This window comes from Gymnoscopelus braueri (genome assembly GCF_963280865.1).
Source record: "Gymnoscopelus braueri genome assembly, chromosome: 6".
Lineage (NCBI taxonomy): Eukaryota > Metazoa > Chordata > Actinopteri > Myctophiformes > Myctophidae > Gymnoscopelus > Gymnoscopelus braueri.
Window position 1 is genome coordinate 42,779,000 of NC_137607.1, and position 13,757 is coordinate 42,792,756.

The following is a 13,757-nucleotide window of genomic DNA, read 5'->3' on the forward strand; positions in this document are numbered from 1 at the left end:
TCTTTTATTGCTATGTTTAACTTTTTAATGGATCCTATGTAAGTAAAGGCTGATAAAAGTGTCAAACTCCCAAAATCCACTAGAATACTGGAAATTACATCTAGATGTCAGGTACAAATGTGCAATATGCAGCGTCACGTACATTTCGTGCAAAAAAATAAACACAGAGAAGAAAACACCGACCTCTGCTGTCACATTAATCGACAGGTCACCAACTTGAGTGTAACTTGTATCTTGTGAGTCGGAGGGCTACCAAAGCAACGCCCCGTCAGTACGTAGTTAGGCTTCAGTACAGCAGCCTGCTCATGGCTCCACATGCACACACTCATTATGCTGAGCACTTTATATCTATACACTTACAGAGGAACAACACCTTCTGGACCGCTAAACATTGTTAACGGTAAGGACGAGTTTCTTTGCAATTTAACGGGCTCTGCGGAAGAGGCAGATTATGTTCCAATTAATTTGGAAAGGTGATGATGAGATGACGACAATTAATGAGGCTATTCTGACTGTATAGCTTATAATGATCTCTACAATCACACAATGTCAAAACAACATAATGTCAGTGTATTTCTTAAGACTGAATTGTATACAGCCGGAATTTACTTCTTCAAAATATACCTATATAGCCTATACCGTCTAATATTTAAAATATATATTATTTAGCAATTACAAATATTAAGGACAGGACAGTAGTAAGACTTCATGACATTTATGGAAAATAAAGAAGCATAAATTAAGTTGTTATCAGTGCATGATCATGTAAAATTACACTAGGATATGGCCATGTAGCCTAGTTCCCGTTTTCTACAGAAATGACAGCTCCAAGAAAGTTCAACTTCAGCCTCCAGCCATGATATGGTGGAAAAAGTACTCAAATATTTTACTTAAGTAAAAGTATCAATACTGCAATACTCTGTTACAAGTAAAAGTCCAGTAATCAAAATTTACTTGAGTTAAAGTACAGATTATTGGTATCAAAATATACAAAGTACCAAAAGTAGAAACTAAAGTACTCATTATGCAGAAATTGCAGAATGTCCCGTTTCACAAGGTATATGTATACAATGTATTAAAATATTTTGAAAAATAACAGATCTGCAAGATCATGGTGTGAGCTGTAGATCGGCTATTTTCAAATAGCCAAAGTTTAAATTATAGGACTGATCGAAGTGGGTAATATGATTTGTAATAATTAATTAAATCTATAACTAAAGTTTTGCCTCTGAGATGTAGCGGAGTAGAAGTAAAAATATTGAAAATTGGAAACACTCCAGTAAAGTAAAAATTCCACAAAATTGTACTTAAGTGCAGCACTTGAGTAAATGTACTTAGTTACTTTACACCACTGCATGTAGGTAGTAGGCTATAATAACTATAATGTCCACTAATGTCCAATCACACTTACACTAATAATATGATGTGAGCTAGCCTATTTAATGCTGGGCATATGGCTGGATCTCGTTAAGAATAGATATTATTTCAATGACGATTGTAAGAACTATCAGTGGTTTGTGTGAATGACAAATGCTCAAGAGTATTATGTAGGGGAGTAGGCAACATAAATGTAATGAAAAAAAATCCTATTTGACATTTTAGACGCCCATGTGGTTTCCTACACCCATAGCTGTCATCATCGCCACTCCTAAACTTATAAAAAAAACAAAAATAAAAGTAATTTGGCATGAAATTAGGTGTAAAAAACAAAAAAAACATCACCTTATGTTCAATAAATCACAGCTTTACATGATTTCTTTGTTGTTTCCCCCCAGATATCATCTACAGACATGTAATAGTTCTTATGCAGAACAGCCTACAGAAAATGAAATTGAGGTTCTGCTGTCCATGTACTAATAGTGAAACTAACAATCCATTACAAGCAGGAACTAGCCTTTTGTGGGCGAAACCAAACTGCCAGTAAATCTTGTATTTGATAAAGTGTGTGTGTGTGTGTGTGTGTGTGTGTGTGTGTGTGTGTGTGTGTGTGTGTGTGTGTGTGTGTGTATATACACACACACACACACATACATACACATACACACATATATATATACTGTATATATATATATATATATATATATATATATATATATACACACACACTTTGTGACATTTTGGCTGTCAACTCTGGATTGGGGAGTGCCTGCATGCTGATGTGTGACGTAGTCAGATGTGTGTAGGCTAATGTGTATGAAAGCTCATCCAAACATCAAATGACGTCTGACAGTGTGTCATATACAGTGTGTACACAGTAACACCTTAGTCTAATGTACACTGGAATAACGCCAAGTTTCTTCCCCAGACATGACTGCATTTGATTTGTCGCCACCCTCCCATTGGCTCTGATTCCACCAGCACAAAGAAAACCCGCCGTTTGTTCAGGTGATAACAAGATAATAGTCTCTTTTTCTTTTAAAAGTGAATGCACATGCACACAGATTTACGGATGTTTGGTTAAAATGCCAGTTTCACCGTCCAACCCATTAAGACCGGGAACGCATCTGTCATTTTAAGATGTCTTTGGGCTATTCAAAAATAGCAGATATACATGCTCATAGCACGGCAACGAGTGCCGCACTATGAGCTTGTAGATATGCTATTTTTGAACATTTTGATCAATTCTTTGAATATTTATATATTTAAAGCGAACATTTGTAACTCAAATGTTTGCTTCTAGGGATTCTCCAAATGTCTTCTAAATCCTAACCGTTTTTTTGAAAATGTATTTGGCAGTGGACCCCTATCTCAAAATATTTTGTTCCAGGGACCCCCAGAAGTTGTAACAGAGTTAAAAATGTTCGCTTAAAAATATATGTTCAAAGATTTGGAAAATTGTTCACTATTTTTCCAAAAATAGCACATCTACAAGCTCGTAGCGCTATGAGCTTGTATATCTGCTATTTTTGAATAGCCAAAGAAATCAAAAAAATTACACAGATGCAGTCTTAATGGGTTAAGTTAGAATAGAATCAATGGATGCTTATTGAAATTGCTTCCACATCAACCAGCTCATAATAGTCACACACATCCACAAAACATTTAAGGCTGGACCCAAAGAGAACAATCATGAAAGAAGGTCCGCACATTGTAAATAAGAGACATCCAATGCAGTATCCAGGTGCAGGACAAACATTAACATTAAGAAAACAATAACATTTGCACTCGACATACTGTATGCTTCCACTGTTTATTGCCAGTTCAGCACATTGTAGCTTCCTTGTAGCGTAAAACCAAATCTCCATGTTCATTATGACGTGACGTCTAGAAAGATATATTTTGGAACTGAGAAATGCAAGGCTTCTTCTGACATCATCGCCAAATCAATAATAAAGAATGGTCATCATCAAGCCACTGTTAAAAAAATAATAATCTAGACCAGTGGTTCTCAAAGTGGGGTTCAAGGACCCTCAGGGTTCCTTGAGGGGGTTCCAAATTGACCCTTACAGGTCTGTAACTCTGAGAGTGTACAAATGGTCAATGTCCATTTGTACATACTCAAGAGGTATGGGGGTCCTTGAAACTAAAACGTTTGAGAACCACTGATCTAGACACCTCACTAATGAAGAAATACAGGCCCATAGCAACACCTCTCATTTTGATTCATTCAGCAGCAAACATGTATTACTACACCAACTGGAAAACCGGGAGGGGCACAGTACTGGTTTGACTGGTACAGTAGATACTGGTAACTGATTTTAATCCTACTTAAACGACAGGGACTACTTTGTGACAAAAATGACATGTCGAGTTCCCCAAGGCTCCATTCTGGGGTCTTTATCGTTCAACATCTATACATGTTTCAGTCTCATCAATGTCAAATTATGGAAAACAACAAAATACACAGCCACATTAAGATAATGACAAAGTCCGCTTACTATAACCGTAAGAATATATCAAGGACTTATGTTTGATTTGAGGAAAAACTTGACTGCAATGCTCAGTTGTTGAAGACTTTTATGTTAGACATTAGTTTTTGAATTACAGTATATATTGGAAGACCAGACAGACACACTGATACATGCTGTACGTTTCCCTTACATTTTATTTGTTTGTCACTTTGAATTGCCTTGTGGAAATTTACAATACAAATTAACTTACCACAGGTTTTGTATAGAAACACGTAACACTGTTGATCCCTCACTGTGGCCATTTCATTTTCATTTTAGCCTGCTATCAGATCAGTGCATACAGTGAATGGCTGTTAGTAAACTGGTATTTACATGTACAGTACTGCATTTTGACATTACAAATTTAACGTACAATGTCAAAGCACAGTACATGGCTGCATTACGTGGCTGCAGTGAGAACAGTTATGAGCGTGTTATTGGGTTGATTCATGTGTGATGGTCCTCTGTCAGTCAACACAACCGCATATGGGAAAGTATCAATCTCCGATCACAGATTTTTTCTCCTTCTTTTTAGCAGAACAGCCTTTTCTGTGGTGAGTGTGGTGTGACATTGTTTTGTCTGTCCCATTGTACAGAGTCGAGGATGAGAAGGAATAGCAGGGTGGAGCGGATAGCCTTGCTGCTGCTTGGGACGTTATGCTTGATCCTCCTTTTCAAGAAAGAAGACACCGTCCAGGGCGTCCACCATCTTGCCAAGTATGTCCAGGGACAACAGCCGACAGCCGCTCCGACAAGGATGGAAGCTGACAGCAGAACGACAGAAGGCCATAGGACCTCCTCTCAACCTTCCTGGCCAACCTGCGAGAGGAACAAGTCCATGGCCGACAACGTGACAGGCTTCTCCTCTCTTCCCGGTCACATCCAAGACTTCCTGTACTACCGACACTGCCGTCACTTCCCACTGCTGCTGGATGTCCCTGACAAATGCGGGGGGGCCAAACGATCCGAGGATGTCTTCTTCTTGCTCGCCATTAAGAGCTCTCCCGGAAACTACGAGCGACGAGAAGTCCTACGTAAGACCTGGGGAGAGGAGAGGTCAGTGAGGGGCAAGAAGATCCGTAGGGTGTTCCTCTTGGGAACAACGGGCAGGGGGTACGAGCATAAGAGATTGAATCGGATGCTAGAATTGGAACAACGCGAGCACGGAGACATCGTGCAGTGGGACTTCAACGATTCCTTCTTCAACCTCACTCTGAAGCAGTTCGTCTTCCTGGAGTGGATGGACAGGAACTGTCCACATGTCCAATTCATCCTCAACGGGGATGACGACATCTTTGCCAACACAGACAACATGGTGGAGTACCTCCTGGGCACCATGGATGACAACAAGGAAGGCAATAGCAAGCACCTCTTCGTTGGGCACCTAATCTATGGCGTGGGTCCCATCCGGACGCCAGCGAGCAAATATTACATCCCTGTTCAGGTGCAGGAGTCAGAATCGTACCCTCCGTACTGTGGTGGTGGGGGGTTCCTTCTGTCAGGATACACGGCCTCGGTCATATACAACATGTCCAAGACCATTACCTTTCTCCCCATTGACGATGTGTACATGGGAATGTGTTTGGCCAAAGCAGGGCTCAAACCTGCTTCCCATATGGGTGTTAAGACTGCAGGACTACACGTCCCCGCACGAAGTCTAGATCCATATCACCCCTGCTTTTACAGGGAGACTCTACTGGTACACAGGTTCATGCCACCTCAGATATATGTCATGTGGCACGAAGCACGTGACCCTAACATAAAATGTGGGTTGGATTTCTCCTATTAGGTGTTCCTTAGTCCCACATGGTCAGACCCTCTGTTTTATATCATCAATTCCAGTGACAGAGGGTCAGAATCACAAGTCAACATGTCCAGGTTTTACCAGTGAAAAACTCAGTTAAGCCTCTGATTGGCTGGGCTTTAATGGAAGTCTGTTGTTGGTCCATGGTTTGTCTAAAGAGGTCTGTGGTTGGTCAATTCATATTTCTATCACTTTCTTTTCGGTCCTTCACCACTCTTCCATAGTTGTGCCCCAGATGTTAGATGTTATAATGTCCATTTAATAATCTGTCTACTGCGAGACTAGTTGTTCCTTAAATGTAAATGATGATGAAGTGCAGTCGTTCTCAAAGTGGAGTCTGGGGACCCCCAGGGGTCCTTTAGGGGGTTCCAGGGGGTCCCCAGCTATGAGCCTCTGTGGCCTAATGCATAAGAGACTGGGTAACGCTTTTTCACTCCCAACTCGTCACATATTGCAGCCCTGTAATGTTTCCTCTCCAAATCATCAGAGTACTATTTGTAGCACTATCATTGGATAGTGCTTCAAATTATTTGTAGCACTATCATTGGATAGTGCTTCAAATTATATGTTGCACTATCATTGGATAGCGCTTCAAATTATATGTAGCACTATCATTGGATAGCGCTTCAAAAAACATCCAAAACTGGTTGAACAGTGAGCTGTGTGGCTCAGTGTGTGAAGACATTAGCTCCTGGTTCCCAATATCACAGGTTCAAATCCTTGGAATTTATAATTTTTTTACTCCAAAGCATGTCCCGAGTCACGACAAACATTTGGTTGCTGTGAGGTTAGGCAAAGTGTTTTGTGAGGTTAAGGGTTAGGCATTCGTTTTGTCAACATGCGACAGGCAACCTGTCATGTCAAACTTTAACGTGTAGGGCCAGTAATAGACCTGTAAAATATGACAGGCTGGAGACTGGGGCCTCTGAAATTAATAATGTGGAGAATCACTGCTGTAGTGAATGAATGGTACTGCTGGATGGCACTTATTGTTATCCTTGAACCATGAGCCGTGTGTGCGTGTGTGTGTGCGTGCGCGCGCGCGTGCGTGTGTGTTTATGTGTGCGTTAGACGAATGGTAATGCTCTCTTACAATCTGTTCGTGTGTGGTGAAGTACTGTAGTCTTAGCATCAAGTTAACCACATGAAGCCTAGTGTCCCTATTCTGGGACAAACATTTGGCAAAATTACCGATCTATACGCTCACAATGCATTGCGATGCATTGTGAGCTTGTAGATCAGATATTTTCCAAAGATATTTGATGGACAGGGGAAAAAAGTAGTTCCCAGTGGACTCTGGTCAATGAAGTATATAGGGTTTAAGTGAAATAAGAATGATTGCTCAGGGAGCAATTTAAAATTATGTTGTACCTTGATAGTTTACATGTTACGTTTAGTTTTTGTGCTTATATTTTAAGAATGAGCACAGGGCCTTTTCATATACTATCTTAATGTGCCTTAGAATGATCGACTACATGGTCAGTTTTGTGTGCACACGTTTTTTACTGTGAGAGGATGTTTTCTTTTTTTCAAATACTGTAAGAAGATAACTACAAATCTGTAGAAGGAAAATGGAATGCGTAACTAGGTTCGCTTCAAGCATAGACAATAACCATGATAACATCATGTAATTATAAAACTATCTTGAATCTCTGTAAAATCTTCGTTTTAATTTAAGTTGAAATGTATCATATATGTGTAATATATATTTGTAATGTATATTTCTGTATGGGGTGGTTTATGGAGCAGGGAATATCTGCTGGTACAAATATTATTGTCATCCATACTAATGAGGGTTTAGGTGAATGCTATTCTAACTGTGCATAGTTACTGTCTTGTAACTGAATAGTCACATGTTTGATCCTCGCAAATGTCCTTCAACATTCAAGTTTCAAGTCCTTTATTGTCATAATACACACAGAAAAAAGGTTGCACTGTACAATGCATTTCGGCTCCTCTTTCTATTACAACTAGAGTGAAATTACATCTAAAATTTTAATACATAACATTTTTCTAAAAACCTGCATATATATTCACTATACTGTACGTTGCTCTGGACAACTGTGTATGAGAGTTCAAAAGGTCAAAGGTCAAATAAATTCACATGAGGGAAATGAGTGAACATTCGGCCAAAATAGCCGACCAACCAGCCCACAGCGCGTCGCATTGGAGTGTGGCAGTGCTACTACATTCAGATGTTATTTAATTATTTTATGGGTAATTTCTGCTGTAGACTGAAAGAACGAGCCCAATCGATGGTCTTGAAGGGCGGATCCAAACCCAGCCGCAGGGATTCCTGCGGCGCTTCCTATTGCTTCACCAATCTATGTCCGCGCCTCCCCTCCCCCCCTCGGCCTGTGCACGGAGCACGCTGATGTCACAAAATTTAGAGCGACGCCCCTCTGCACTATGATTGGTTAGGAGATAACAAGGTCCTAAGACCAGCGTTCCTGCATGGTTCGCCCAGCCTTTTTTTTCTTAAAAAAAAAAAAAAAAAAGGCATGGGTTTCCGAGGCTATTTCTGCTGTGATTTCACAACAGAGTGCAGTGAGACAGAAAGCAGACAGAGCATAGTTGACATGCAACATGGGTCATGAGCCCAATTTTAACCTCTTAAACTCCTTTTAGTTTTTAGAACAGTGTATAAAGAAAGCAATGCTTCCTGAACGAGTGCCGTGAGACAAGTCGAGGTGTGCCTTATTGCAATATACTGTACCCAGCTATACAAAAAGTTAATGAAATGATGAACTTATCATATTAACTCTTGTATAGAAACAAGATACAGCATGTATCATGTATATTTGATTGTGTAAACATGTCAGTACCATTCTTGTGCCTGTGTACATATATACCTTTACACTTCATGCACCTTATTGTTATTATTTTATTTAACAGTCCGCTCCTTTATACCTGGTGTAAACGTGTGATGGGACAACTTGAAATGGGATTTGAAATGACAACTATTTTGATATTTACAGAATCATCTATGTTAACTATTTAAATTATTCTACATTTACATTTTGTATTCTGCATTTTCCCCAAAGAATTGTTGGATTTATTATGAGTCTGAACTGTTTTTGTTATTAAACATGCAATATCATTTTAAAAATGTTGTGTCTTTTTATGTGCGAGGTTTGATCTATCCAATATCTACATATTAGACAGGGAAATCCTCAGTGTTAATTTTAGGGGCAAAGAGGGTGGGGGGACGAGGGGAGGACGTCTATTCTAGTTTCATAGAAACCCCCCCCCAATCTCTGCCACACAAACACACTTTTGATAACGGTTGTGTGGCAGAGGGAGACTTCACCATGCCAGTCTAATTAAGGAGGGGTTTCCTAGACAGTTTCAGCGTGTCACGAGTCCCATAACAGACACTTGAATGTCTCCTCCGGAACCCAAACTTACAATACAATAATACTTTATGAATGAATCACTTCAGCCCTATTTCAAAAGTAGTGAAAATAGCCATTGCGACATGTTTATGAGATTGTAGACGTGTTCTTTTTGCTTCTTCTTTTCTTATGTAGTCCATTTGAAATTTCAAAAACCTAAATAGTTGTTTCCTATGACGTTTTTTGTTTTGAACTATTTTAGCTTGGTTGTTCAAAGTTGCCATTTGGGCAATTTGCATATTATAGAGCTGTACCGGCTAGTTCCAGCATACCTGCTTGGTTACATGTCAATAGTGAAGTGACGAGTGACCATATCTGCTGTCTTCTTGGATGAGAAAGTGTGAGATAGACCTTGTCCTGACTAGGACACCATATGAATACAAATCACCCCCCAAAAAACGTCATAGGAAACAACTATTTAGGTTTAGTATTGAACACATGGGAGCATCAACTGTTCAGATCTTTATTTTATAATTGTTTTGGGAAAAGAAAAATTCTCTCGTGACCCATAACACGGATCTGCGACCCAAAATGGGTCACAACCCTATGTTTGGGAAACACTGCTTTAAGGAAATAGGCCAGCATATCTGGGAAGGAAATAGGTACACATCAGGAAGTCATTTACAGTGTAAACTTGTGATGTGACAATAATGTTAAGCTTTGAAACGAGAAGTGAGATTAAGCTGTGTTGAAACAAGTGAGATTAAGCCGTGTAGGAAAAAGCGGAGTCAGCAGGAAGAACCTTTACTGAAATGGAAATCCAGGATGTCAAGGTTGTATGAATAGATTTTTTAAAATGGGGGGAGGGGGGATCAATCAATCAATATATATCTATTAGTGCTGTTAAACGATTACATTTATTAATTGCGATTAATCGCATGATTTTTCATAGTTAATCATGCAATTAATCACAAATAAGCCATCAGTATTTTATCTGTTTACAATGTACCTTAGAGGGATATTTTTCAAGTCTTTTAGGCTATACCCCAATCAACCTGAGTGGAAAAATATGCGCTTTATGCAAAAGTATGTTATTTATTATAGGAAATAAATTAAAAAACCCTAGCCTGGCTCCAGCCCGAATCGCTAGCCACGCCCATAAAAGAAAATTGAGTGAAAGGAAATGAAAATTCAGGCTGAGTGTCAGGCTAAAAGAAACCATCAAATGGTACCAACAGGCTGCAGCAGATGGGTATAATGATCTGCACAATTTACTTAGTAATAGGTAGTGCCCACCTTTATGCTTACCGGTATAAAGGTTAACTAAAATAAACTCCTTTATTTAAAAAATCTCAATCTCTCATGATCATATGCCCCTGTCATTAAGTAAGTACCAATGCTACCTGTTGGGTTGCACCCTAGTCTACACTGTTCCATTGCAACTGTTGTTTATTGTAAAAGATCTTCCATTGCAAAAGACTCCCATTGTATTCCAGGATTTATTAATATGCCAATCTTCTAGAATCAACATGCACGTGTATATCCGCGCGCACGCACGCACGCACGCACACACACACACACACACACACACAACCTTTTTCTCACTGTTTGGACCTGCTACCCCAATTCAAAAACGTCTCCAACCCCACCCTGGTCACTTTGTAACTCTGAGAGTATACAGATCAAATGTAACCAAAATGTGTAATGGGATTTGTTTTACAGTCCTAATCCTTATTTATCCAAGGAAGGCAGACTTGACCTCATCTATGATTAATTAACCACACCCTGCGTCTTGCTCATTCAGCTGCATTACAGTCACGTCTGGGAGCTGACCACTGGGTTCCCACTTTATTACGGAATAATAACTGGCTTGTTGTGGATGGACAGTATTTGTTTAGTGACATTTGTTTAGTAACATTTCGTGATTCATTGCAAAAGTTTTGCACCATCAGCCCCGAAGCCGATTCCACAAATGCCTTCCAAATCAGTTGTTCACTTTTTCATGTCAAGGACCCCGAAATTGCACGAAGTGACGCGCTGTGAGCTTGTATATCTGCTATTTTTGAGAACCACTGTTCAAAATCCTAAGAGTTTTCTGAAAGAAATATGCTATATACATAGCTAAAATCTAAAATGACAAAGATGCTTTCCCGGCTTTAATGGGTTAACCACAGAACAGTCCTCCCATTGATTTTGTATTATTTGAATCAATTGACAACATTAAAATAACAAGAGATCCATGTTTTTGTTCTTCCTTTTCAGTGAGTCTGATTTCAGTGCGTTTTTAGCCACACTAACGGCAGGAATCGAACCCTCTATCACACAGACGCACATAGTATGATAAGATGTCTTCAGTAGTTCATATTATTGTCTCCGCCAGGCCGAAAGGTAGGGCGAGAGTATGTTTTACCCCCTGTCTGTCCGTCAGTGTGTCCGTGTCCCCGTCCGTCCGTCCGTCCTTCTGTCTGTGACCAGCTAATCTCCGCCACAGTTGGCCCGGTGGCTGTGAAACTGCGCACACACACACATTTTTCAGATCAGCCCGTCATAGCGCCACCATGAGGCCGACTTTTGCGAAACCCATTTTTCGATATTACTCCTACAGATTTTGTCAAAAAAACACGCAAATTGGTACACAGTATCTCTATAGTCAAGTGATCAACACGGATCTGTCTGCAGGATTGGTCCGTTTTTAACAAAATGCCTCGAATCATGATCGCAGCATGCGATTTCCGTGAAATTTCACACGCACATTCCCACTCGGCCAGGAAGAAATGCCACCCTTTTCACATTGGCCTGTTATAGCGCCACCAGCAGGTCTAATTTAGCATATGGAACAAAATGCCTCAAATCATGAATGCAGTGGCCGATTGAAAGGTCTAAGAAGAAATGGCACCCATTTCACATATTTTCGTAATATAGCGCCACCAGGAGGCCACAATAACCTACCTGACATGGCGGAGACCTGTGCTCCGAGGAGCACTTTTTCTAGTTTTAAAATAGCACAATTTGAATTGATGCTGAAATGTTTAGGGCCTAAGCATTGAGGGCAGTTAGCATTTCAGTCTGGAGCATTATTAGCATATTAAAGGAGCTACACCATGAATTTAAAAAAAATATTTGATATTTAATATCATATGGTGTATGTCCCTCAAACCTTTTTCAAAAGGTTTGAGCCTAAATCATCACTCAGATATACTCATCCCAAGTCAATTGTCTCTGGCTTATACAGCACTTTCAGCTGCAATACCAAAACGTCCTATTGTGCAGGGGGGGGCTACTGAGCAATTATGTCTGTTAATAAAGAAAAATATTAAAAAACATTAAAAAAAAAAAAAAAAAGGAAAAATTCTGCATAAAAAGAAGCACCTAAGAAAAATACAAAATCGAAAAAAAAACACTTTGAACATTTTTGAACAATTCCACCAAGTGTTTGAAGTGTTTTCACCCACTTCCGGGGGGCGGAGCCAAAATCTGAGCCCGAAGTATTTGTTCGTAGACCCCCACTTAGGGGGGGTAGAAAAAGTTTCGGAGCGATTCGGGCACTTTTCATTTAACATTGGGTTTGCCATCATTAATGTTTGTGACATCATAAACATTTCCATTCTGAGATCGCCTGTTCAGACACGCCCATTCTGGAAATCCATGAAATGAGAAGGAATGACTGAATTAAAAAAAAAACTTTTTGGGGTACAAGAGACACTGGGGACCCCAAAAAATACAAAAAAACAAGAAAAAAGTGATTTTCATGGTGTAGACCCTTTAATGCATGCCTGTACAGCTGGAAGGACAGGATGGTTGTAGTTGGCGAATGGCTAGTGGAGATACAGTAAGCTTGCACCCAGTTGGCTAGTTCCAGTTCATAGCCTCATATCTTGAGAAAGTCCAATTTCATTATTGCAGTAGCCTACCTACACAAACACTTTGATTTTCATTTGGGTTTTAATAACTAATCTCTCTGTTATAAATATAATAATGTCCATCATGCGAGTTTGATTGATTGATTGAATACTTTATTAGACAGAAAAGTAAACAGCACAAGGTACAGTCAGACATTTGGACACAAAAAGAGCCCTGGGGACTTCTTTCCATAGTTTTTCGATTGTTTCCTAAAGTCAGTTTCATGAATTCCCCAGTAAACCATTAGCAGCTAAACCATCAGTGTGGTGTTTCCTGTAAGCTAAACACCACTAACTGACTAACCTCACAGACCTGTGCCGTGGGAGGAAGTTGTTGTCATGGCAGCACCGCAGTTATGACACACAGAATACAGAAAAGGAGATACAGCTAATAAATAAATATATTTATACATTTATCATAATAATAATAAAACCGGTTGTAACACACAGGGATTAGGAATAAAAGTATCAGAAACCAAAGGGTATAGGTCTCTGCACTTCGACTGCCCGGGATTTGAATTGTATTTATATTTATTAACAAATAAAAATATAAATGTAGTCACGGTGCACTTCAAATGTTCTACTTTTGCTGGGGACCCCCTGGAACCCACTTCCAGGGGGTCCAGAGAACCACCGACAAACAATCTAACCGAAGCAGTGTGGGTAAAAAAGAAGAACATAGTCAGTCCACAGTAGATATTGAGAAATAGTACATCTTGTACAATACATAGTCTAGTGGTGTGATGGTGGAAGGGGGGGTGCTACCACCACATACAAGCAGGAAGTCAAGTGCCCCCAGTGGTTTTCTTGACTTCTCTATTTAAAAACG

The 13,757-nt window shown here is 39.8% G+C and overlaps 1 protein-coding gene across 2 annotated transcripts; it reads left to right on the forward strand.

Annotated features, from left to right (window-relative positions):
* LOC308087685 (N-acetyllactosaminide beta-1,3-N-acetylglucosaminyltransferase 3-like) lies at positions 1-8,797 on the forward strand. 2 transcript variants are annotated; one of them, XM_080431751.1, is made up of 3 exons: positions 1-400; positions 2,306-2,396; positions 4,485-8,797. In XM_080431751.1, exon 3 carries the CDS (start codon positions 4,495-4,497, stop codon positions 5,677-5,679), a length of 1,185 nt encoding a protein of 394 aa, XP_080287877.1. In that variant the 5' UTR covers positions 1-400; positions 2,306-2,396; positions 4,485-4,494; the 3' UTR covers positions 5,680-8,797. The 2 variants fall into 2 exon arrangements, with proteins under 2 accessions (XP_080287877.1, XP_080287878.1); XM_080431752.1 differs by having other exon boundaries at positions 2,306-2,385; positions 4,487-8,797.
* The last annotated feature ends 4,960 nt before the right edge of the window (positions 8,798-13,757 follow it).